Source organism: Ictalurus punctatus, chromosome 16 (genome assembly GCF_001660625.3).
Source record: "Ictalurus punctatus breed USDA103 chromosome 16, Coco_2.0, whole genome shotgun sequence".
Taxonomy (NCBI): Eukaryota; Metazoa; Chordata; class Actinopteri; order Siluriformes; family Ictaluridae; genus Ictalurus; species Ictalurus punctatus.
In genome coordinates this window covers 26,897,846-26,923,403 of record NC_030431.2, presented here as the reverse complement: position 1 = coordinate 26,923,403, position 25,558 = coordinate 26,897,846, and the positions used below count along the sequence as shown (strand labels likewise).

General features: G+C 40.5%; 2 protein-coding genes and 1 long non-coding RNA gene across 4 annotated transcripts; 1 reads left to right on the top strand and 2 right to left on the bottom strand.

Annotated features, from left to right (window-relative positions):
• Window positions 1-33: 33 nt before the first annotated feature.
• Window positions 34-8,779, bottom strand: zfand5b (zinc finger, AN1-type domain 5b). The gene is made up of 5 exons (XM_017489383.3): window positions 8,615-8,779; window positions 5,257-5,421; window positions 4,869-5,069; window positions 1,321-1,452; window positions 34-1,236 (listed from the first exon to the last, which is right to left on the bottom strand). The coding sequence occupies exons 2-5, from the start codon at window positions 5,411-5,413 to the stop codon at window positions 1,088-1,090; spliced, it is 639 nt and encodes a 212-aa protein (XP_017344872.1). The 5' UTR covers window positions 5,414-5,421; window positions 8,615-8,779; the 3' UTR covers window positions 34-1,087.
• On the bottom strand, window positions 2,135-4,862 carry LOC124628999 (uncharacterized). Its single transcript, XR_006983833.1, has 3 exons — window positions 3,359-4,862; window positions 2,869-3,103; window positions 2,135-2,754 (listed from the first exon to the last, which is right to left on the bottom strand). It is a non-coding gene; the product is annotated as an uncharacterized LOC124628999 (long non-coding RNA).
• Window positions 8,780-11,893: 3,114 nt separating the features above from the next.
• On the top strand, window positions 11,894-19,205 carry LOC108277072 (putative golgin subfamily A member 6-like protein 3). Of its 2 annotated transcripts, none has more exons than XM_017489385.3 (6): window positions 11,894-12,288; window positions 12,706-12,776; window positions 15,884-16,009; window positions 16,508-16,597; window positions 16,800-16,892; window positions 17,116-19,205. In XM_017489385.3, the coding sequence occupies exons 1-6, from the start codon at window positions 12,129-12,131 to the stop codon at window positions 17,440-17,442; spliced, it is 867 nt and encodes a 288-aa protein (XP_017344874.1). In that variant the 5' UTR covers window positions 11,894-12,128; the 3' UTR covers window positions 17,443-19,205. The 2 variants fall into 2 exon arrangements, with proteins under 2 accessions (XP_017344874.1, XP_017344873.1); XM_017489384.3 differs by having other exon boundaries at window positions 11,907-12,288; window positions 16,508-16,681; window positions 17,116-19,200.
• The last annotated feature ends 6,353 nt before the right edge of the window (window positions 19,206-25,558 follow it).

The window sequence follows — 25,558 nt, the reverse complement described above, 5'->3', positions numbered from 1 at the left end:
GGTTGTAAAACATCACAGAAAGATGTTATTAGATCTCTGTACATCATTTTATTTACATGATAGTTTTGTGATGTTGGGTAACAAGGTTAGATGCGCAATACAAGTAATAAATATAAGGGGTTCGCTTGTACAAACCGGAGAACTGAAACAACAGACCGAGAGTTCACTCACTCACTCACTCACTCACTCACACACAATATAAATCAAACAAAAAGCAACATTCAGTACAGATGTGGAATATTAATTAAAAAACAAGACCTAGGAGCATGTATCTGTTAAAAACCTAACACACTTTAGTAGTTATTTCACTAGCCATGCAGGTCACGCTTTAACCCCGCCTCTGACTAAAAGACCAAGGCCCAGCTGAGGCTCAGAATTTAAATCCGGCTGTGCTTCTCTAAATGAGCTTTTTAAAAATATTTTTATAGATGTGTCACTCGTGAACAGAAGGAAAAATAAAATCACTCCAAAACAAAAAGGGGGGTGTGATGTGGGCCGGTCCGAGGCCCAGGCAAATAAACCACCGCGAACGCTGTGAAGGCTAACGCTAGACTTCCGGGAGTCATGCCGTGAGGAAAATGTGAACTCTTCAAACTAGAGGGAAAGAAGGAGAGAGTGTCCATGGTGTTTTCTTTTTTCTTTGTGCTACATGAGCCAGCCATGCACTGCCACCCTGACGGCATTCGGGTCAGAACCATAACAGTCATGTGAAGTCCCTCAGGCCATGTGTCCTTTCTCCACACCGAGACACCAGACACACACACACAATCACAACCCTTCGACAATAACGAAGACGCAACACCACCTCCCTCAAAACCACACCAACCTCTCAGGAGGAGATGTGACCTAAACCCCACCCACTTTCCCCTGCCTTTTTTTTTTTAACCTCCACTCCATCATACACCCAAGACAAAAACAAAAACCACTCCACTCATGCATCGGCTGAAAAACAAGATCAAAGTCATTAAAAATAAAAATAGTCCTTTAGATCGCAGGTCAAGCGCGAGTCCTTTGTTTTGTATTTTACACATTATCTCTCCCGGAAATGAGGGTCAAAAGGTCAAAGCCAAAGAGAAGAGCAGGTGATCTATATTCTCTGGATCTTGTCAGCCACCACCACGGGGTTCTCTTTGCGGATCTTGGCAGCGGCCTCGGCTTTGTAATCGTACGGGCAGTTGTGCTTGTCTGAGTAACGGTGAAGTCCACAGAAGAGGTTTCCACAGCGACAGTCAAACCCTAAGCACAACAACAGGAAGGTTAATTACCGCCACATCTTTACAACACCTGCAACACTTAAGGATTCAGGGAGGCACATCTCACCTGTAAGGCCGACCTTCTTGCGGCACATGAAGCATCGGTTTTTCTTGGGTTTGGAGGCGTCAGGGGTTTTGGTCTCAGCGCCGACCGCCGCGTTCACCGACGAGGAAGAGGAGGCCGTGGGCTGAGTCACAACTGAGGAAACGGAACACACACAAATTACTCGATCATCAAAACAGGGTTTTCCTGCACAATCCCAGAGAACAGCACATACATGCGATTGTTACAAAATAAATCCATTTTAAACAAAACAAAAAAAAGGTTAAAGCCAGGACTGTTTCTCAACCATTAATACAAAAGTGAAACACAACTCAAACACTATAAATAAGAGGTATGTTAGAGAGTGTGTATAGGACCCTAATTTCACCAGAACCCACCCATGCTTAACTGAAAATGGGATTTGCACCTGTTTTGAGCTTTAAGAAGTTACAATTTTTCATAAGCATTTTTTTTTTTAACCTAGCCTACTAGGGCAATAATTTCAGAGAACAAAAAAACAAAACAACAACAACAACAACTTTACCCCCCCCCCACACACACATGCTGATCAATCCCCATTTCTGCTCTCTGAGATGCAAGCGTTTGTCCATAAGCATCGCAAATTTGTAGGCGTTATCCTCAACCAGTAAAATTCTGTGTATGGTTGTCCGAACAGAAGGAAAAACCTCCCAAATGACAGAAAACCTCTAATAACACAACGTCTAGAAATAGCCAAAACCGTTAATAATGCCACCACACACCAACAAATGTCCCCAAATAGCATAAAATCAACTCATTTACAGTGTGCAATTTCAAAAATAAAAAGTTGGAAACTTACTCATCTCATATAGCCTTTATTGAAAAGAGCCCTGTTAGCACGGTCACATACGTAATACAGGCATGAAGAAGGTGCTGTTTCCACCTCCTACCACATGGACGTGGGGGTTGGATTTTAGGAGGCAAAATCGCTATTTTACAACATATACGAAAGTGCAAAATATAAACTAGTAAACGCAAAACATGAAAAAAGTGCAAACAATCCATCCATCTTCTATACCACTTATCCTACTGGGTCACAGGGAAGTGCAAACAACTTGAATTTAAATAAAGAATTAAAAATCAAGAGTCCGAGTGTAGTTCGCATCAATGTTTCTGAGTGGTGAAGCTCAAAGACGGTGCGTTGTAGTACACAGGAACACGTCACATCACGTGACCTGCATCTGTAAATTGTCTTCAGAGGAAGAAGTACAGCAAGACTGAGTATACGGTGTTTCCTCCCAGCTGAGGCTCTCTCTCTCTCGGCAGAGGTTGAGGTGTCCATGATGGTCACTGGAAAGCACGGCCTCTCCTCCGCCAGCTGTGACATGTCACTGACAGCTGCCGCCTACACAGACTCAGACACACGGAACATCTGGCTTCATCACTCCCAAAATTGTCTTCCAGAATATTGCCTCAAATCTGTAGAATGCCACAACAGAGGTTGGGAATTATGGAGCTTTTCCTTTCTCCACTGCTCTCACACTCTTGATGGCTTTATTAGACCAGAGTAAATGACACAGTGCAGGAATTTACACATCTTCAGGGTAGTTGCAGCCTTCCATGTGCCCTTCTTCTGCTTGTACTCTGCATAGAGTCTTGACTGCAGTGTGGGCAGGCAGCAAGCACATCATCCTCCCAATCAACCATCCTCCTAATGTAGTGTTGCAGGGAGAGGAGCACTAGATGTTGGGTAGATGGTGGGTAGTTTCACAGTGGAAAGCTCCATGTGAATGTTGTGTGAGGAGGATCAGGAGCATTCTCTTCTTCTCTGCAACAATAAACAATCACAAATATGAAGTACAGCAAATACCAAAAAATTTAATTTAAGTTCACCATTAGTAAATGCTAAATTGGCTATTATATTTTCAGACAATTCAAAATATATATTTTGAAGAGCACATCTTGGCACATTTATTACTACATGAAGTGCAAGACGTAAAAGATTTCCATTCTACCTGCAAAAACACATTTCCACACTCGCACAAGCAAAAAGTGAAAATAGAAAGCAGCATAGCTTACGTACGTTTGAAGGGCCGGGTCTAGTCCTCGCAGGAATGCTCCTCAGCTGAATCCACACTTCCTCCTAAAAACCCTCAAATTCCTCTCCCTCCCCAGAGTCACTCCTAAATAACTTTCAAAACCTCTGACAAATTCAGGCTTTTTTGGGAACACACGATCGCTATAAGACGCTAATCACCTGCACACTGTGTGAAAACTAGGCATGACCAGCCATTTCTTGCACAACCGACACCATCTGCTGCTGCAAGCTGATTGGATCGTACCCGCTGACTGACAGCATATAGACAGCGCCAGACCAACAGGTGTGTGTAGATGTGTGTGTGTGTGTGTGTGTGTGTGTGTGTATGGAGGGGAGGAGTTTACACACTGTTCTCTCTCTGTATTGTTAATCTTGACATGAGGTCTTGTTTGAAAGCTAAAAGTTTCTACAATTGGTCCATGTGAGTGTCAATCAAATAAATTATTAAATACCCTAATAATAAAATATTATTAAATTACCCATTAAAATTACCATTGATCAAATACCACGGTTTGATCAATGCAGCCAAGGTAGATAGCACAGGGCGCACACCCCTCCCCTTTCCCATCGCCCTGCTCACCAGCACCTAAATGGTCATGATACTCTACCCACAGAAATCGAACACTGTCCTGACTAACCTCATAACAGACTCACGATGATAAAATAATTGATATGTATATACTGATTGAAAAGTCGATTTCCGTTCTGCCGACGGAACGGAACGTCAGTGCACTGCAAGAAAGAGTTAAACACTTATGGAAAAGCTTGATTACTTTTCCTCAGAAAAACAACTAGTATTAAGTAATTAATATTACGAACTAGGGGTGCAACACCACACTGGTCATGATTCGATTCACAACACTTTTCGGCTTCACAACTCAATTAGATTCTTATTATTTCTACTTAGTAAACAATGCAAAACAAAGTGCATTTTTATCATCGAAAAGGTCTAACATTTTAAAATATACTATAGGCTCACTGTATCTAAAAAAAAAAAAACCCCAAATGAATACATTTTCCCCAAAAGAGAGCGAACAAAGATTTTGATTGAATAAAGTCTCTGATCTGGGAAAAGCCATGGATTGAAGCGTAATGTGTTCTGTAGCAGTGCCGCAAATAAAGCTTCAGCACCAGGGTTCCCCGGCCGGGTTCTGTAGATGGCAGCACGGGGCTGGTGGTGTTTGAAAGCTACTAAACAGCTCTTTATAAACTGGCTGTGTAACGGTATGACGTATATAACTTGTGTCGGCTGTGATCCGTTAGATAGTTAGGACACAGATTAGGGCTGCAGGTGTACAAACAGTGCAGCTGCATTAGACACGTAATGTACATGATGTGAATCGCACTTTCCCCATGCTGCACATAGTCTAATTTTATCGTACTGCGTGGTGGTGTATCGTTACACCCCTAACATGAACTAAAAGGTACTAGTCAACTTCTTTTGAAGAAACTATCCCTTTAAAAACATTTCTATCAATTCATCTTGATCACTAACCAGGTTCTGGAATTTCTACTTTAGGCACTGCCACCTCCTCTTCGCAGGAAATGCTCATCTCGGTCATCTGCTGCGTTACAGGAAGTGCTGCGGCGGCCCCGATGGGCGACTCTGCTTCACTCGCGGAATTGTTTAAACTGGCCTCAATGATCTGGATCGCAGACGCCTCGGAGGTGGGACTACTGGTTACACTGCTAGAACCTGAAAAGCAACAAAATCAACGTTGGTTAAATCACAGTATCGATCATCATGGAATAAATACCTGAGGGAGGAAGGAGTGAGTGAGTGATAGACGAAGCACATCAACACAATTACACATCCAGGAGTTTCTCCGTCAAATGAATGAATGAAAGGACACACGGAGGAGGTTAAGAAAAGCTCTACTCACCCATGTTACTGAGAGGACTCACACCTCCACTATTCTGTCTGGAGATATGCTCCTTATAACACACCGAACACATGCCATTAGTCCTGGGGTTCCCGTAGAACCCACAGCCAGTGGTGCAGAGCATGGGCACGGGGCTCTGGTTGGTCTCCTGGGCCATCGCTCAGTCTGAGAACACACACACACACTAAAACTGAGCACTGGAGCGTTCAGTGTAACGACTTAAACCTTTTATTTTTTCCACCAAAATCTATTTATAGAACTTTTAAAGCTGATGGCACAACACACTGAGAACATGAGGAATAAAAATCCTGCAAAAGAAAGGAAAGAAGGAATCTGAAAGAAGCTGAAGCTGCCTGAAAGAAAGAAGAGAGTAAACAAAAGATTCTGTACTCTCTCTGTAATAAAAGAGAGAGACTGTTCAGCTCTTTACTGGAACTCACACGACCTGGAAACGTGTAAGTACAGGAGACGCGATGTTCTGAGCCTGAAAGGGTCAGGCTGAAATACATCATGAGGTGTTTCTCAACAAGCCTGGCAACAAACCCCCCCCCCCTCGCGCACACACACACACGCGTGTAACAGTACAAAGCAGCTCACTCAACAGTTCCCTCAGGATCAATAAATATCAACCTATCAATCCATCACATGTCCTCCTTAATGACCTAACACACTCGGGCAACATTTAACTCCATGGAGGTGTTCAGGAACACAGACCCTGTAATGATGACCCATCATCAGATGCTTGAGAAGAACAGGTCAGAACCGGTCTCAGCATCTCCTATTGGCAGGACAGAGTGTGTATGACAAAGACATGAGAACATTTGGCCAGACGGTCTGGAACATTCTGCACAACTGAGCCAATCAATCACACCAGAGCATAACAAACACGTATTTACACAACTCATTCAAAAACAGGAACCGGGTCTAGTACGGTTCTATCTCAGTGTGGAAATAAGAGCTCAGATTAACTTTGCTAATTTGCCTAGACATTGGGGGGGGTTTGTAATTTGAATACTCATGCATATTCAACAACCTTTGGCATTCCGAATTAAGGTAAAGGTGTAGAGATGTTTCCAGGTCACTGTTCAATTTCTATTTACAAAAAACATTTAGGCAAAATAAATATTAATTGTATGTGTTCAGAGAGACTATGTATGGTGTGATGGAGAAAATTATTATTAAACAGGAAGTGAAGTTATTTTAACTCCACCACATTTACACACAATCAGAAGGCAGCGCAGGGTTTCCCCCTAACAAACCTCAATCATGTGCAAACCATAAAACACCGGCATGAGGGACTCAGATTTCACCTGTCACAAGGATGCAACGTGACTAACTGAGCTCTCTCTTACACACACTTCCTCCTCCTCTCTAAACACCAGCGTGTGTCCTGACTGGAGCTATTTATATCCAGGCTGATGCCTCATCGTGACTTGGTTACATCAGTCTCTGTGTGTGTGTGTGTGTGTGAGAGAGAGCGAGAGAGAGAGAGAGAGAGAGAGAGAGAGAGAGAGAGAGAGATAGCACAAGCACACCTCCTCCTTCGGTTAACAGAGCCCTGCTGTTTATTTGGATAAAGCCCAAAAAGGCAGAGACTACCGATGTGTTAAAGTTCATGAATCTGACGGCACACAAACAGAACCCTGGAGTGGTTCTACTACGGACACACAAACATTAACACACAGGCTTTATCTAAACAGATTTAGATAATTTAATGATTAATCCAATACACTACATAAAGGTTTAATGCAGATTTATTTATAACAGGTGAACACTCACCTGTGGTGCATACTCAAAATATAGTCAATGTCTTAATGAGTACTTTATCATAAACATTATGAGAAATATGCTGTACTTGTCAGATATAAAGTGTTTAACAGGTTAAATTCTCTGTATTCTCAATAAAGGACTTTAAATGTATTTTATTTCATTAATGAGTGAATATCTATGATACACAGCACCATACATGAAGACTAATGTTTATGTAAATAACTATCATGCAATTATCTTAAACAGTATATGCCTGTGTTATTAACCTAGATTTTTTTTCTATAAAATATGTATTTAAATGTTCAATGTACACGACGTGCAGGTCATCTCTAAATACGGGTTGCCATATTGGGTCTGTTTTGAGTCTATTCTCCTTTTCAACTACAGACAATCAGAATCTGTAAGTAAATGATATGCTAAATACATCACAAACACGAGGTTCCCACAGACACACAGATTATAACCACACACAGAGAAAGAACGGGAATGATGGGGAGTTTTTCAACCTGGCAACCCACTCACAGCAGGCCGGACCCTCTTTAAATCCACTGAGTCATGCTAATCACAGCGCTAACAATGCTCTGTACAACACACCGTTATTCCCAAAATAACAAGAAATACGGGTTAAACACCATCAATTCAGTAGTTGTGTGTGTGTAAGTAAAGAATATCTCCATGTTTAACTAATAACACAATAATTTGATCTTTATTGCTGGTAAATCCGCCGAGCTGCGAGTCTGCTTTTGTCTTTTCTTTGTTCCAGACTCTCTTCCTGTTTTTTCCCCCTTTTTTGGAAAATGTTTCAATCTCGTTCACAAACTTATAAACAAGAATAAATATACAACACAATTTATTGATTTTAGTGTGATTTTTAACAACAGGTTATTAATATTTACGCCCGACGTATTGGTGTGGAGAAAATTTTACTACAGGAAAGCCTAGAAACGAGACTCCAGGCTAAACCTGCTAACACTCAGCTGTTTAAACAAAGCACTTACTGCCCCATTAATTACACATATTAACAATAAAACACGTATATTCCGAGTTTAGATACTGTTAAATTATCTTAAAACCAGCTGCAGAAGCCGCTAACCGTCCGTTAGGGCCTGCGCGAGACCATGTTCCTTTATAATGACTGCGGCTAGCAGGGTTAGCCATTATTATTCCTGAGGTAAAGTTATACCTAATTAACGCATGAAACGGATAAAAGGCTTAAATATTAAAAGTATTATACTTTTACAAGCAGTTAAATTGAATATTACTTTTTTTTGCACTAAAAGAAAAATCAAGGTGAATAAACAACCAGCTAGCGTTAATGTTAGCTTGACCATATTTGGTTAACCGAATGAGGAACTAGCCGTGGCTAATTTTAACTTAGCCACATTTTCCCCCTGGAAATCGCTTTAATATACTCAACTTCACATTTTTCATTATTTTAGGCGAGTTGACTGTTTAAAATGAGAACATAACTAAAAGTAGTGTAGCTAACGGTAAAGCTAGGTCGGCTAATAGGAATATATCAAAAGTCTATACATATATATTTTAACTAATAAAACCATAACGGAAAAAATAGCCAGCTTGTATTTACCTTTAATAAACAACACGTCAATACTGAAGAAAGATGTCGTGTTTTTTTGTTGTTGTTTGTTTGTTTTTTGTTTTTTGTTTTTAAATTAAATGAAGAAATCTGCGCGATATGTCCTCCTCTCTCTCTCCGCCGCGCTGAGCCTGTCTGTTTCCCGTCGCGAGCTGTTTGTTGCTTTCTTTAGTAAAAAGGCGTGGCGTGTTGACGTGACGGACAGAAACTGGGCGCTGATTGGGTGGATGATGCGCTCTGTGACGCAGTTTGAGTGGGCGGGGTTAAACCGAATATGTTTACTGTACATAACAACAGTGGAGTTGTTCCACACCGTAACTTAGTCCTAACCCCTAACCCTAAACCTAACCCCAACCCTAACTCCCTAATCCTAACCCCAACCTTAACTCCCTAACCCTAACATATGTTTGTGTGTATGTTTGTGAGTGAATATTTGTGTGCACGTTCGCCTCACACCTCCAGGGTTGGGGGTTCGATTCCCACTGTGGCCCTGCATGTGTGGTGTTTGCGTGTTCTCCCTGTGCTGTGGGGGGTACTCCAGTTTCCTCCCCCAGTTCAAAGACATGCATGGTAGGCTGATTGGCATGTCCGAAGTGTATAAGTGGGTGTGTGAATCACTGCACCTGGTCGCGTTGATCATGCTGGATCATGGCGGTCACCGGGAAGTGAGGTCGATGCTGCGCAAGTCTTCCTCACTTTAATCCAGTTCATGCACATGTCGAGTTCCAGTTTGTGCTCTCCATAATGGAGGCAGAAATGGAAACTTCGGTCTTCGTTGAAATCGACGGACGAACTCATATGTTTGTGTATGTTTATATGTGTGTATGTTTGTGTGTGTGTATATTTGTGCATGTTTGTGGGTATGTTCATGTGTGTGTGTATGTGTGTGTGTGCACGTGTATATGTTTGTGTATATGTTTTTTTGTGTGTATGTTTGTGTGTGTGTGTGCGTTTGTGTGCGTGTGTGTGTGTATGTTTATGTCTGTGTATGCTTGTTTGTGTATGTTTGTGTGTATGTTTATGTGTGTGTGTATGTTTGTGTATGTTTGTCGGTATGTTTATGTGTGTGCTTGTGTGTGTTTGTGTGTATGTTTATGTATGTGTGTGTATGTTTATGTGTGTGTGCTTTGTGTGTGTTTATGTTTATGTGTGTGTGTGTGCATTTGTGTGTGTGCGTGTGTGTCTGTGCAGTGGACTCTGTCCTCACATGTCAACAGCAGATCATCTGAGTTCTCAGCAGGACACAGCAGGGTTCCATGTCTTTCAGTGCAAGTGCAGTCATGTGAGAGTTATAAAGGACCAAAATAGATTGAACTCAATATATTAATAAATATTCCTCTTTCAAACAACACCTCACATCACTGAGTCAAAACGGAAAGCTCAGGCAGGACCATATCAACCAAAATCTTTTCTACATCTCCATATACAGCTGGTTCCTGGTTCTGCAGCTCACTAACTGCAGTGTGCTGAGTTTCTGATCACCAAGCTCCAAACTAAACGATTCACTGTACTGTTTAGAACAGAATAAAAATCTGTCTGATAAACAGAACAAAACTCACTACACTCTGGAAAACGTTTCAGGGTTCCCTCATGGTTCCTTTGGGGACTGTTTCCCTGTCAGAAAGGGTTCCAGTCAAACTAGAACCCTTTTATTAAGAAGCTAAAACCATTATTCATCCAGTGAACCCTTAAAGAAGACTTTTTTCAAAGACAGTGTGTAGTAACTGGGTAAGTGTGTGATACAAACTACAAATTACTGCTCATTAATTACTTCTGAATACCTAGAACCTGTCAGGAGTTTAATATCACTTAGGTTCTTGGTACTCGGTACACTTTACACTTTACAAAAATAAAGGTTCTTAGCTTTCTAGAAGGGTTCTACTTTTAGAAACAAACAATGTGTGTGTGTGTGTGTGTGTGTGTGTGTGTGTGTGTGTTTATGTGTGTATGTCTATGATTATGTGTGTGTGTGTGTGTGTAATGGGAACTTCTTGCTTTGTTTTGTATTCTTAAACTCAGACAACTTCACAAAAGTACACCAGAAGAGTACGGTATTAAAATGCGGGGAAAAGTTAAATCTATGATGAACCTTAAAGAGCCCGTTTTCTTTGAATACATAGAACCTATCTAACATTCAGCTTCTTCGTATTTGGGACAGAAAAAAGGTTCTTCAGTGGTTCTTTATGGGTTCACTGGATAATGAAAGGTTCTTAGTCCACTAAAAGGTGTTACTTTTGTTGTAGGGTTCCATATTGAATGTAATGGTTCCCTCAGAGGAACAGCTGAAGAACCCTTAAAGGTTTTAAATGTTCTAAAGCTTGTATCTGATATATTAGTTGAACTTTAGGTAGATTTTACTTCCGCATATTTTCTTGGTCTTAGAGCTGATTTCAGTATAAATGCACTGTTACACTTCATTTCCGCTAAATGTGAAACTTCCTGAAGCTTGTGACGCATGCGGATTGTCTTTTGCGTCACTTCCGCTTTTTATAAGCAGCTGTAGCTCGCACTGTCAACACGCCGGATGTGTATGGCACGCCGAAAGGACAAAAATGTCTTTAGACGTTATGTGTAAAGACGAATTTCGTGTAAAGGCGACGTACCGTCTAAGATTTCTGTGTTAAATCTCCAAACAATTTGGGTTCATTTTAATCCAGCAGTTTATTTGTAATTTTTAAACTATAGTTAACAAAGTCCTTGAAAAACACGGTTAAATGTAAGATTATTAAACACATAAATTGTAGACATTATTGGTGTTATAAGTGCCCGCGTCCAGCCCATGCAGGAGCGTCCATATCACCCTGCTGCTGTTCCACATTTAACCCACGTGGAGCCGTTTCCCTTCACACTACATCATTCCCTTTATCATATAATCTACCAAATAGATTTTTTATAACGTGAGAAAATAATATTAAATGTATCAACTGTGACACGATAACAGACTAAACCAGCTACACTTCATTCGCCACTGAAATTCAGTTTGTTTTCTATCATAAACGATTTAAAGTGAATGTAAAGTTTGTGTGGGATAAATATGATAAAGTTATGAGACTTTTCATTTTAGCTTCATGCAGGTTGTAGTCACTCTGTGTATGAATATTATGAAAAGAAAGTGTAACCCAAAAGCTCAGAAATACATTATTTATATACAATAAAATATATTTCCATTCAAGCAGAACAGTTGATTTATGCCTAAAGTGTACAGGCTCCTAAACTGAGTGGATGAAAATGCCAAACACAGCCCTAAACTGCTCAGAGATTCGCTTTATTCATCCTCATATCATTTATATATACAATATACTGTATATAATAATACAAGACCGGTTTAGGGTCTTGCCGAAAGAAATTTGGAACGCTTGTGACTTCTAGATTGTTGGAATGGTGTTGCTATGCAACATGCCCTGATCTGCCTTGCCTCTGTGACGTCAGAGGACGCGGAGCTTTCAGACATTCACTGAACTTTGTGCGATTAAGGCGATTATTGTAGTTCTGATCAAGAGAGAAAATGAATAAGTTTTTGAGTGCACTTGACACTAGTGTTGCGGACGCTCCTCTGCGCCCCCTGCTGTACACGGCCGGAGCTGCAGCCACCGCAGCCGGTATTTACTATTATGTTAAACGAGATGGAAAAACAACAACATCGGACTCCGAGGTCACAACTGAAGGTACAACTATTTCTCAGTCGTGCTGCTGTAACCATGCAGTGCTCAGTTTACTTCTGTCCTTTAAAAGAAATGAATTTAGTAGACACTCCTTCATAATCTAAGAGGCTGTAGTCCTATTTTGGCTGACGCTCGCGCTGCTTGGAAGATGCAGTGATGGGTGAAAGCACTCTGTCTCTTTGTCCAGGTTCATGGAGGAGTTTAGCTTAATGAATGTGTAATAAAATCTGTCAGTGTGTTCCTAGCCTTAGCCCACATTAGACATGTACATAGTGAACATCAGTAAAGTGTATTTATTTCAGAGGCCAGTGAGAAAGTGGGAATACTTGTGTTGTAGAGCTTCACCAGGATCAGAAGTCGGCTGGACTTAAAAACATAAATAACAGATGATGTCTGATGGCTTTTTATTATTTTATTTAGACCCAGTGTGTGACTGGGCCACGGAACCGGCTCTGCTCCAACCCATGGAGGTTCCTCTGGACCAGGTCACGGTAAGTTTCTTCTGCTCCTAACTTTGGTTGTGTGGAAAATCCAAAAATCCAGTTTTCCATTATATGAACATTAAATTTTTTTCCAAAATATTTTATTGAAAAAGAAAACATACTTCCTGTCACATAGCAACAATACCATTCTCATTTTTTGTTATACATACATACATACACACACAGTGTAGAAAAGAAAAACAAAATTAAAGAGTACAATCAGCTAAACAACCCACAACCCACTAAACAAAATTTTGAATTTGAAAATAACGAAACAGATGCGTCACAGGGAGGTCATAAGTAGATGACAGATTGTCAAAGCTATCAAAGACACCATCCGCATACAGATTTCTAACTTCTTTAATGCCCTTGTCATACCACACTGAAAATGTGGAGTCCAAACACGATGGAGGAAATAGGTGGTTGTTGTCTAATGGACCCAAAGAGGATGCACCTACAAATTTAAAGCGCCGTCTAAACTGATACCAAGTCATAAGTGTGTTAAGGACAACTTGATCACCAGTATATAGGGAGAGTTTTGTAGGTAGAGAGGAATAAAGTAAAGCAGGTAGAGAGGATTCCCTACAAGATGATAGTTCCAATTTACACCAAGAAGATCCAGGAGATTTAACCCAGTAGCAGAGTTTATGGATGTGTGCAGCCCAGTAATAGAATCGAAAATTGGGTAATGCAAGTCCTCCACTAAGTCTACATCTGCAATAAAGATTTACAGACCCCTGGAGGCTTCCCACCCCAAATAAAAGAACAAATTATTTTATCCAATGAATTGAAGAATGGTTTTGGCAGAAAAAGAGGAATTTGCTGAAATAAGAAAAGAAACTTCGGTAATATATTCATTTTAACAACACTGATCCTACCAATTAAAGAAAGGGGGCGGTTACCCCAACTCTGAATGTTGGATTTAACCTTTTAGATAAGGGGAGTGAAATTAGCTGATAAAAGATTAGATAAAGAACGTGTCACGTTGATACCTAGGTATTTAAACCCTGACTGACTGAATGGAAAAGGTAGATCTGACTGTTGGAGAGAAAATGCTGCAGTATTGACAGGAAAACTTTCGCTTTTCTCCAAATTTAATTTATAATCAGAGACAACACCGAAGGTCTCCAGAACACCCAAGACAGCAGGCATAGAGGCAATAGGATCGGTTACAAACAATAACAAATCATCAGCATATAGTGACAATTTGTACTCTACACCATATCGGACTATTCTTTTAAAAAAGGGAGAAGATCTTAATGCGATAGACAGCGGCTCGATAGCGACAGCAAAAAGCAGAGGGGATAAAGGACAGCTTTGGCAACACCCACGTCCGAGAGCAAAATAATCCGAATAAATATCATTCGTATGAACCCTGGCTTTAGGGGATGAGTAAAGGAGGCTAATCCAAGAAATAAACTTATCCCCGAATCCGAACTTCCTCAAGACTGCAAACAAATACTCCCACTCAACCCTATCAAATGCCTTTCAGCATCTAAAGAAATCACAATCTCAGGAAGCTCAGCCGAATGCTTTGAATAAATTATATTAAAGAGTGTACGGGTATTGAAAAACATCTGACGTCCCTTTATAAAACCGTTCTGCTCTTCAGATATAAGGGAGCACGTTCTCTAAACGAGATGCCATTACTTTTGCCAACACCTTTACATCTGCATTAAGCAGAGACAGCGGTCTATAAGAACCACAGGAGGTTGGATCCTTACCCTCCTTAAGAAGGAGAGCTATCGTGGCTTGTGTCAGAGTCGGAGGCAAAGACCCACATTCCAAGGATTCATTGAACACAGATAACAGCACTGGAGCTAATTTTCCAATAAACGTTTTAAAAAATTCAACTGGAAACCCGTCCAGGCCAGAAGCTTTGTTAGATTGCATCGTTTTAACTGAATTTAAAATTTCTTCGAGAGAGTGGGGAGTCCAGTCGCATGGCAGTATTCGAATCAATAACAGGGTTACAAAGGTTTTGAAGAAATGCACTCACTTTAGTATCGTCTGCGGGAAATTCGGATTTATAAAGCGAAGAGTAAGCTTAAAAGTAGCATTAATTTCCATGAGCTCTGTAGTGACAGTATTATAAGTGTTTTTAACACTAGGTATGAGACGGGAAGCGGCCTGTCGCCGTAGGTGATGTGCCCGTAAACGACTCGGCTTGTACAGATAAGAGGAGAATTAAAATAATAATAATAATAATAATAATAATAATAATAGGAATAACATGGCGATGTTCATAGTAAGAACCACAAGTACGTAACAACAAGTGTTCTGCCTCTTTAGTCGAAATAAGATTCAATTCTGCCTCTAAGTCGAGATGCTGTTTAAGAAGTTCTGGAGAGGGGTTCAATGCTTATCTTTGATTGAGGTTACTGATCGCAGATGTGAGTTCATTAACCCTAGCAGTGCGCTTTTTATTACAGAGAGTGGAGTAAGAAATAATCTGCCCTCTGATATAGGATTTAAGTGTCTCCCATAAGGGAAAATTCTTTTTGCATCCAAACTATAAAAGTGTGTGAAAGTGTGTGTAGAAATAAATAAATCCAATAGGCCACAAGAGGTGGAGTCATTCTGATTGAAGAAAAGAATGTCATCAATAGAAGTGGAAATGAACTCACAGAATTCACTGTCTGCCAAAAGAAGAGAGTTAAATCTCCAAGGCGGTGGGCTACGTTTATAAATATGGTCAGAAATTACAATACCCAAATAGTCCGAAGAAATTACAAAAGAATTAAGAGTATTGTCTATAAAAAAAATAATCAATCCTCGAATAGGAATAATGCACATATGAACATTTAAAATATCTGGATTAAAGAGTTCTTATGGAGGAGGAAATTAAGTTTGTACTCCAGCACTACGCTAAACACAGTAATCCAGACTTGATGTTCATTAATTGGAGTTTTTATCAAGAAAACAATACGTTATAATTTGATCAGAAGTCTGATGAATATAAGGATTATGTGTCAGACATTGTACTGTAGGTTGTATGGCCCTTTATATAGATCAGATCAGAGAGCTGCAACTAAACATGATGTTTGGACTGAATGCTAGTGCTCAGGAGTGCTACAGACTCCTAAAGCCAACAATATTTGCTCTGTGAATTTCAGAACGCTGTGACTGAGGCTGAGGAGAAGATTCAGAAGCTTGTGATGTCCAATACTCAGCTGGAGGAGAGAGTGAGGGAGCTAGAGGAACTGCTCTGTGAGGCACGCAGAGATGGCATGAAAAGCAAGGTACGTGAGATACGCCTCTGATTAAAAAGTACTTTTCAAAATTATATGAGCACCATATGATGGGAATGAGTGAGAAGAGGACATATCTGTACACTGGAGTTTGATGCAGTGAGTTTGAGGAGTGATGCTGGCGAGAGTAGATTAGATTAGATTAGACTAGATAGGAGGCTAAAATCTCATCTCTATCACAAGCTCAGCAATGAACCTATTAGGGATAATAGTTATGTAACTTATCATGAGGTTTATTATTTATTATCAGGTTTATTATTATTGTTATCATCATGGCATAATAAGAATGATGTTTGGCCAGATTGCAAATGTGATCATTAAGTACTCGGTTTTTAACCTCTTTTGCCCCATGGCTGTGTGTGTATGCGTGTGTGTGTGTGTACAGTCACATTTTGGGGAAAATTCTTTTGCATCCAAACTATAAACGTGTGTGAAAGTGTGTGTAGAAATAAATAAATCCAATAGGCCTTAATTGTTGTACATTTTTAGGCTTCACAGGCGGAAGCAGAGGAGAAACACCAGAAGGCTGAGGAGACCATTACTCAGCTGGAGGAGGAGAAGTCCGACCTGACCAAGCAGGTGGAGTCACTGCTAGAGACAGTGCAGAACCGGGGGCACCTGCTCTCTGAGACTCACAGGGAGTGTGAAACACTGCTAATGAATGTACATGAGAAATGTCTTACATTAAGCAGCTCCTTTAGAAATAATATGAGGACTTTATTTATGTTTAAGCATTAAGCACTTGAATTTAAACCCCCTTTGCCCCATGTCTGTGTTTAAGGGGTGTGAGCGAGATCAGGAGGCTGACAGCATCCTCCAGGTGGAGAACAAGAAGATGAAGAAGACCCTGATGGACAAGGAGGAGTTACTTAAGGTAAACTTTCCTTCTCATGAAACCATGACTGACGCAGTAGTTTGTGTGTGTGTGTGTGTGTGTGTGTGTGTGTGTACTTGTTTCCTCACATTTTTAGGACATTTTCTCCTTTATCCCAATACATAGACTATTCTCATGAGTTATGAGTCAGTTTCTAAAAGTGTCTGAAAGTGTGTGTAGAAGTAAATAAAGCCAATAAACCTTAATTGTTGTACTTTTTCAGGTGTTCTTGATTGAAGCTGAGGAGAAACACCAGAAGGCTCTGGAGACCATTGCTCAGCTGGAGGTGGACAAGTCTGACCTGACCAAGCAGCTAGAGACATTGCAGGACATGTGGATCCTGCTAGGTGAGGCTCACAGGGAGTGTGACAAGCTGAAGGCTGAGGAGACCATGTTGTCTCAGCTGGAGGTGGTGAAGTCTGACCAGAAAGACCAGGTCTCACACGGAATAGTGCAGAACATGGAGCACCTGCTAACTGCTTTTATTTTAATTTTATTTTTTTTATCATTATTTATTATTAGAACAAAATGTTTGAGTTCAACAACATAAATAAATACAGGAGAAACAAAACAATAAACCAAAAACAAACAAAACAGGTATTGCATGTGATTATGTGAAGTGTAGGTGTGAGGTTGTGTGCATGTACATCTCTATTCAGTATATATGTAAATATATATGTAAGGCAAGCTGTAGAATAAAGAGTAGAGATGGGAGAAAAAAGAAAAATGTATGTATTTACAATATAAACTACAGGGGGGGAAACAAAAAAAAAAGAATAAATAAATAAAGGGAGGAGGCATACCGAGTTGATACAGGAACAGGCCACCATTCAGGGGAATCGGAGTAGGACAGTAGGGCAGTACAATAGGGTAGGACAATAGGGTAGGACAGTAGGTTAGGACAATAGGGCAGGACAGTAGGGTAGGACAATAAGGTAGGACAGAAGAGCGGGACAGAAGAGTGGGACAGTAGGGCAGGACAGTAGGGTAGGACAATAGGGTAGGACAGAAGAGCGGGACAGTAGGGTAGGACAGTATGGCAGGACAATAGGGTAGGACAGAAGAGCGGGACAGTAGGGTAGGACAGTATGGCAGGACATTAGGGCAGGACAATAGGGTAGGACAGTAGGGCAGTACAATAGGGTAGGACATGGTAGGACAATAGGGTAGGACAGTAGGGTAGGACAATAGGGCATGACAGTAGGGTAGGACAATAAGGTAGGACAGAAGAGTGGGACAGAAGAGTGGGACAGTAGGGCAGGATAGTAGGGTAGGACAATAGGGTAGGACAGAAGAGTGGGACAGTAGGGCAGGACAGTAGGGTAGGACAATAGGGTAGGACAGAAGAGCAGGACAGTAGGGTAGGACAGTATGGCAGGACATTAGGGCAGGACAATAGGGTAGGACAGTAGGGCAGTACAATAGGGTAGGACATGGTAGGACAATAGGGTAGGACAGTAGGGTAGGACAATAGGGCAGGACAGTAGGGTAGGACAATAGGGTAGGACAGTATGGCAGGACAATAGGGTAGGACAGTATGGCAGGACAATAGGGTAGGACAGTATGGCAGGACAATAGGGTAGGACAATAGGGCAGGACAATAGGGTAGGACAAAAAGGTAGGACAGTATGGCAGGACAATAGGGCAGGACAATAGGGTAAGACAATAGGGTAAGACAGTAGGGCAGGACAGTAGGGCAGGACAGTAGGGTAGGACAGTAAGGTAGGACAGTATGGCAGGACAGTAGGGCACCCCAGCCAGGAACCAGCACTCGGATGCATCTTCAGGACCGAGACCAGCTTGCCTGTGGCCTGCATGTTACCCTCAAACCCCACCGGGGAACGCCATCCCACTGGACAATCTCCTTCAAAAACCTCTCCCAAACCCCGCGGGGGGAGTCAGGCCACCAGGGAGTCAGTGCAGTCAATATCCTGCTGTCCAAGTCAGGAGAACTGACCCACCACACAGTCCCCTCCAAGACCCCTCCCAAACCCCACAGGGGGACACTGTCTCACTGTGCATCAGGGACTGCTTAGGACCTCCAGTCCGGATGCGTATCTCACGATTATTCATTTATCTAAACACTGTACTCTGGGGGAAAAGAAAAAAAGAGAAAAAGAGGGAAACAAACAGATAAAAACATAAATAAAATGTATGAAAAAAGTGGTCTGTAAGTCTGTAGTTTATAGATGTGTGTTTAATAGATATGTATAAATGTGTTGTATAGTAAGTCTGTAGTTTTATAAACATGATCTATTATTAGATAATAGTAGGTTATAAATATAATTATGATATGATATTACAGTTATAGTCATCAGAAAAGACCTATTAAATAAATTATATATAAAGGTATTTCCATAATTGCGTCAATAATAATGATTCTGAAAACAATGCTGGTAATAGTGTATTATAATATTATATTATAATATTGATGGTAATAAAATAGTATTAATAATCATAATGGTAATAATAGAGATGGTAATATGGACAATAGTGTTGTAACTAATAATATATAATATCAACATGTATATGCATATATAAAAAACAAATATATTAAATATTTTCAAATATTTTGATCCTTTGCCCTTCTCCCTTATAAGTTTGTAGAGATATGATTGGCAGAGTGCGTCCCAAAGGGAAAAGGTTCTTATCTGTAAAGTGTTCAAAGTTTGCTAATTCATTACAATCAACATTACAAACAAACAAACAAACAAATTACATCCACTGATTAAATTATTGGAAAATTTGCAATGCAAGAAAGATTTTACAGAGGGACAGGGATGGGGATTTGCTTTTTGTTTGCAGGTAAGATGATGGCTGTAAACAAAACAGAAAAATATATTACTGATGATCACTGATGCAACAATTAAAAGAGTCAAAAAGAGTAGAAAATGTCAACAAAAAAAAAAGAGAGAAAGATTCTAAGGGAAAAAACTCAAACTTACCACTTGTAAAAGAAACATGCAGTAAATTCCTCAGAGGACATCTTGAGCCACCAGACTGATTTCAATGGATGTTTAAAAAAAATATATATATATATTAGAATGAATAAATAATACCACAGAAAGAGAGAAAAGGAACGAGGGAGAGCGAGGAACAGAGAAAGAACGAGCCTGTTGGAGAGGGAAAGACAAAGAGATGGAGAAATTGGATTTTACTTTTCAATGAGTGAACTAATAATTAGATGCATATCCATCGTTTTTGATAACTGCTGCGTATCTGTGTCAGATCGAGTTAACCAACGTCTGGCGCGTAGACACGGCTGTTTCAGCCCAGGATGAATGAACTTCATTACACAGTTCCTGTGAATCTTTGGGTTTTGCTTCAGAAACTGCATTTTTAATGTCAGTGGTGTTGAGGTCAGGGGATTGAGATGGTCACTCCATTACCTCAATATCTTTTGACTGGAACCAAGATGTTGCTTGTGTACTCGTGTGTTTGGCGTCATTGTCCATTTCAGTGGAATTTCCTCTTTGGCATAGAGCAACATAATCTCTTATTCAAACCGATCCATGACCCTGGTATATGATAAACTCACCCAACACCGGCGAATGAGAAACATTCCCATACCATGACTTTTGCGCCACCATCTTGGGGACATTTCTTTTGGGCAATCACTAAATTAAACCGTTGCACAATAAGAGACTGGTGCATGAGCCTTTGATTTGTATTACATGTAGTGTAAAAAGACTAGGGGGTTATGTTCAGTCAAGACGTGAACGGGAGCGACACTATCACCAAGATAAACGTTGGATGGTTAGTAACAAGGCAAGAGCTTATTTTTCAATGGTGCTATAGTTAAGCTGATGTTTTAATAATTTCTTAGAGAAATAACAAACTGGGTGTTCTACCCCCTGATCATCATCATCTTGTAGAAGTACCGCTCCTGCACCCATGCTACTGTCATCAACTTCTAACTTAAATGGTCTGCTCAGGTCCGGCAAGTTAGTCAGGAGGAGTTAACCGACTCAAAGGCATACTGACTCTCTGGGGAACGTCTGAACAACACATTTTTTATGTAATAGGTTATTTAGAGTCAGAACAACATCAGAGAAATTCCTACAAAAACACCGGTAGTAACCGGACATCCCTAAAAATCAACGCAGGTCACGCCTTGTTGTAGGAGCTGAGAACATGCAGATCATCTGAATTTTGGCAGTTAATGGTTTAACCACCCATTGTCCTACCTATTTACCCAAATAGGAGACAGCTCCTTTTCCAAACTCACATTTATCAGAGTTTAAAACTAAGGAAGTGACCGAGAGACGAGTAAAAAAACAGCTCAAGTAGCTCAAGGTGTTGCTTCCAGGTATCTTAGTAGACTACAACATCATCCAGATATGCGGCAGAATTTGGAACATCCCCCAGCAGTCGATTCATAAACCGCTGGAAGATCCCAGGAGCGTTATGAAGACCAAAAGCCATGACCGTATACTGGAGGAAATTATCAGGTGTCGTGAAAGCAGAGATCTCAGCTGCTCGTGGGGTGAGGGGAACTTGCCAGTAACCCTTAAGAAGGTCCAGCTTGCTAGTGAACTTAACAGTACCAACAGAATCAACACAATCCTCCATTCTTGGAAGAGAGAACGACTCAGGCTTTGTCACAGCATTAACTTTTCTGTAATCTATACAAAAAGAAAAGAACCGTCAGCAAAAGACAAGCGGAGCACCATGGACTCACACTCGGAACAGCTAATCCATTTTCCAATAAATAGTCAGTTTCTTGTTTCATAATTGCCTGTTTAGAAGGATTTACCCTTTATGGGTGTTGTCTAATCGACACACGATCACTTATGTCAATGTCATATTCAATAATGGTAGTATGTGTGAGGGACATGCCTCCCCCCATTTCAAAATCTAGGCTTTGTCCCCCACTTTTTGCTAACCTCAAGTTTTATTTCTCATTGCCTGCCTGTCTCTGAGGATTTCCTTGTTGGACAGTCTCCAAATTAATCCATTCCGCAACTTTTAGAAACATAATTCAATAAAAAAATGAACTTTATCTATAATAAGCACAGGGGTCAGACTCGAGTAGCTAGGGCTCGCGGAACCGGTTACCTGTTGTTAAGCTTGACGAGAGTAAAGTGACCGTCACTGCGAGGTAACAAGCAAAACCTGGTATTGATTTTCAGAGACGTGGCTACTCTTACACAGTGAACGCAGAATGGATTCATCTTATCTCGTTCATAATACGTATTGATCATAATATTTCCACCTCGCCTCGCTACCACATAAAACGTACCTACACATCATCTACTGCACCGAGCTTCATAAATAACCTCACAGAAACATCAGTTAGATTTGGATCACCGTCAGATCACACAGAACTCGATCAGGCGACTGAAAGCTTGGAGTCAACACTCCGCTACACGCTAGATAGAGTGGCTCCACTCAAAAGGAAAATAATTAGAGAAAAAAAATTAGCACCCTGGTATAACGATCAAACGCGAACCTTAAAACAGACAACTCGACAATTAGAACGTAAATGGCGTCAAACCAAACTGGTGATATTTCAAACAGCATGGAAGGAGAGCCTACTGAAATATAGGAAATCTCTTGGCGATGCTAGAAAAATCTATTTCTCCACTTTAATAGGAGACAACAAAAACAATTCTAGATTCCTTTTCAACACAGTAGCAAAATTAACTAGGAATAAAACCACTACAGAGAGAAACACTCAGTCATTACATAGCAGTGAAGATTTCTTGACATTTTTCATTGATAAGGTTGAAAATATTAGACGTTGTTGGCTCGAATTTAGCCTGTTACCCAAAAACATTAAAAACTCAACTTAGAAGCCAATACTCACATCTACCTCTGAGCCCAGTTGGAGATAGAAAAAATACACCAGCCGTGAGTGAGAAGAAGCAAGGGTCCAGCTTTATTGTTCCATTCCACCACACGAGATCCACACCGATGAGAATTCTCAAAAGTGATCCCAATACCCTGAGCTTAAGCTCCAGTATTTATACTGTATTTACACACTAGATAACCCATATGTTTCCAGAAAAGGCCTATTTCACTTACACATAGAATCAGAACCCAGGCATTTCTAATAACCCAGAAAATAAAAACCCAGAGTTTTGAATTACACAGAGAATCAGAAACCAGGATTCTCATTTACCTAGGGAAATAAAATGACGTAGACAAGACGACTAAACAACCGGGAGGGACCTTGGTCTTATCGTTATCTCGAGGGGGGGGGCAGTTTGACCCAGCCACCCTTATAACTGGCTCTCTTCATGGTTCTCTAAAAATTAAGGCTTTCCTTGCGAGACGAGACTCTTCACCATCTGAATCATGAGTAAGTTATATTTTTATATATATTTATACTACTTGAAAAGCGGTTTACTGTACTTCCAACTTCTTAATATCATTACAGTTCTACTGTCCTGCATATCCTACTATTCTGTTTTTTTTTTATAGAGTTTCTCTATTACTATAAGATATTATTAAAGTTATTCATGTGTGTGTATGAGAAAGAGAGAGTGTGTGTGTATGTTGTGTCTACTTGCCCGCCCTTGACTGTACGAGCGTGTGTGTGTGTGTATTAGCACTCCTCAGCTCAGCTCGTATACCTCTTTTTGGCTTTTTTTGACTACTACTGCTCTTAAAGATCTTTAAAGTGTAATTCCAATCCGTCAATGTCCGCCTAATCCCGCTTCTATGTGTCTAGGTGCCCGTTTTTTCTTCTTCTCCCTTTTGCTGGATGCTAGGTCTCCCTTATGTTTATTTTATGACATTTTTTATCCACAACAACGTGAAATACAGGCCATTAAATTAAAACCGGACAGTACTGTAACAAACCCATTAGATGACAATGTAGCAGTATCAGATCAATGTTTAGAGTGTTTTGCTCCGCTTAGAGAGACCGAACTCGCTACATTAATCTCTTCAGCCAATTCATCAACTTGCATACTCGATCCCGTACCTACATGTTTGTTTAAACAGATTGGTCCAGGAGTAATTGAACCACTTCTAAATATAATCAATTCTTCCCTAAGCAGTGGCTATGTACCTAAATCACTTAAATTAGCAGTTATTAAACCCTTGATTAAAAAACCTGATCTTGACCCGTCTCAATTGTCCAGCTATAGACCAATATCAAATCTCCCCTTCATCTCTAAGATTTTAGAAAAGGTTGTAGCAAAGCAGTTATGCTCGTACTTAGATAGGAATAACATTCATGAAATGTATCAGTCAGGATTTAGACCTCATCGTAGCACAGAGACAGCGTTAGTTAAAGTAGTAAATGACCTTCTACTGACCTACGATCAGGGTTGTGTCTCGCTGCTTGTGTTACTCGACCTTAGTGCAGCTTTTGATACTATAGATCACACTATTCTCCTTGATAGATTAGAAAATGTTGTTGGTATTAAGGGAACAGTCCTCTCCTGGCTCAGGTCTTATCTGACCGATCGTTATCAGTTCGTAGATGTAAATGGTGAATTCTCCATGCGTACTGAGGTTACTTTTGGAGTTCCACAGGGTTCTGTTTTAGGCCCACTGCTCTTTACTTTATATATGCTACCCCTAGGTCAAATTATTCGTAAACATGGAATTAGCTTCCACTGTTATGCTGATGATACACAGCTGTATGTTTCAGCGAAGCCAGAGGACAGACAGAAGCTCAGTAAAGTTGAGGATTGTGTAAAGGACATTAGACATTGGATGATAATTAACTTCCTTCTACTTAATTCTGATAAAACAGAATACTTTTATTAGGCCCACGTGTAGCTAGAAGTATTCTTTCTGATCACATGGTTACTCTGGATGGTCTTTCTGTTTCATCATGTACAGCAGTTAAAGACCTGGGAGTGATTATTGACTCCAGCACATCATCTGATGCTCATGTAGATAATAGTACTAGGATAGTCTTCTTTCATCTCAGAAATATTTCTAAAATAAGAAATATATTGTCACTACATGATGCGGAAATACTAGTTCATGCATTCGTCACCTCTAGATTAGATTACTGTAATGCCGTACTGTCTGGATGTTCCAGTAGGAATATAAATAAGCTCCAGTTAGTCCAGAATGCAGCTGCTAGAGTCCTCACTAGAACCAGAAGATACGCCCACATCACCCCGATCTTATCCACACTGCATTGACTCCCAGTAAAATCTCGCATTAACTATAAAATACTTTTATTAACCTATAAAGCACTAAATGGTCTCGCGCCACACTATCTAAGCGACCTTTTGGTTTTATATGATCCGCCACGCCTACTTAGGTCAAAAGGTGCAGGCTATTTGATGGTATTGAATAGTGAAAGCTACAGCAGGAGGAAGAGCTTTCTCTTATAGAGCCCCACAGTTATGGAACAGTCTTCCTATTAGTGTTCGGGACTCAGACACAGTCTCAGTGTTTAAGTCTAAGCTTAAAACGTATTTGTTTACTCAAGCCTACCCTGACTAGATTATGTTCTACTACTTCACAGTCATAATAATCTTTTTTCTCCCTCTCTCCTTTCGCCGAGCCCCACACGAATTTATGGAGATACTAGAGATCCAGATCCTTTCTGCCTCTGGATGGAGCTCAAATCTTCTTTAATTCCAGACTGCTGGGACTACGGCTGCTCCTAACACCATACAGACTTCATATAAATCCATAATGAACTTTTTCACAATATCTGTTGTTACCCAGATGAGGACGGGTTCCCTTCT

Bases quoted from the DNA above. Each gene is read 5' to 3' on its own strand.
- zfand5b (XM_017489383.3), bottom strand. From the start codon at position 5,413: ATGGCCCAGGAGACCAACCAGAGCCCCGTGCCCATGCTCTGCACCACT. The intron at 5,070-5,256 runs GTGAGTAGAGCT...GTTGCTTTTCAG, and splicing joins GAGTCCTCTCAGTAACATGG to GTTCTAGCAGTGTAACCAGT. The intron at 1,237-1,320 runs GTGAGATGTGCC...TGTTGTGCTTAG, and splicing joins CAAGAAGGTCGGCCTTACAG to GGTTTGACTGTCGCTGTGGA.
- LOC108277072 (XM_017489384.3), top strand. From the start codon at position 12,129: ATGAATAAGTTTTTGAGTGCACTTGACACTAGTGTTGCGGACGCTCCT. The intron at 12,289-12,705 runs GTACAACTATTT...TATTTTATTTAG, and splicing joins CTCCGAGGTCACAACTGAAG to ACCCAGTGTGTGACTGGGCC. The intron at 16,010-16,507 runs GTACGTGAGATA...GTACATTTTTAG, and splicing joins GAGATGGCATGAAAAGCAAG to GCTTCACAGGCGGAAGCAGA.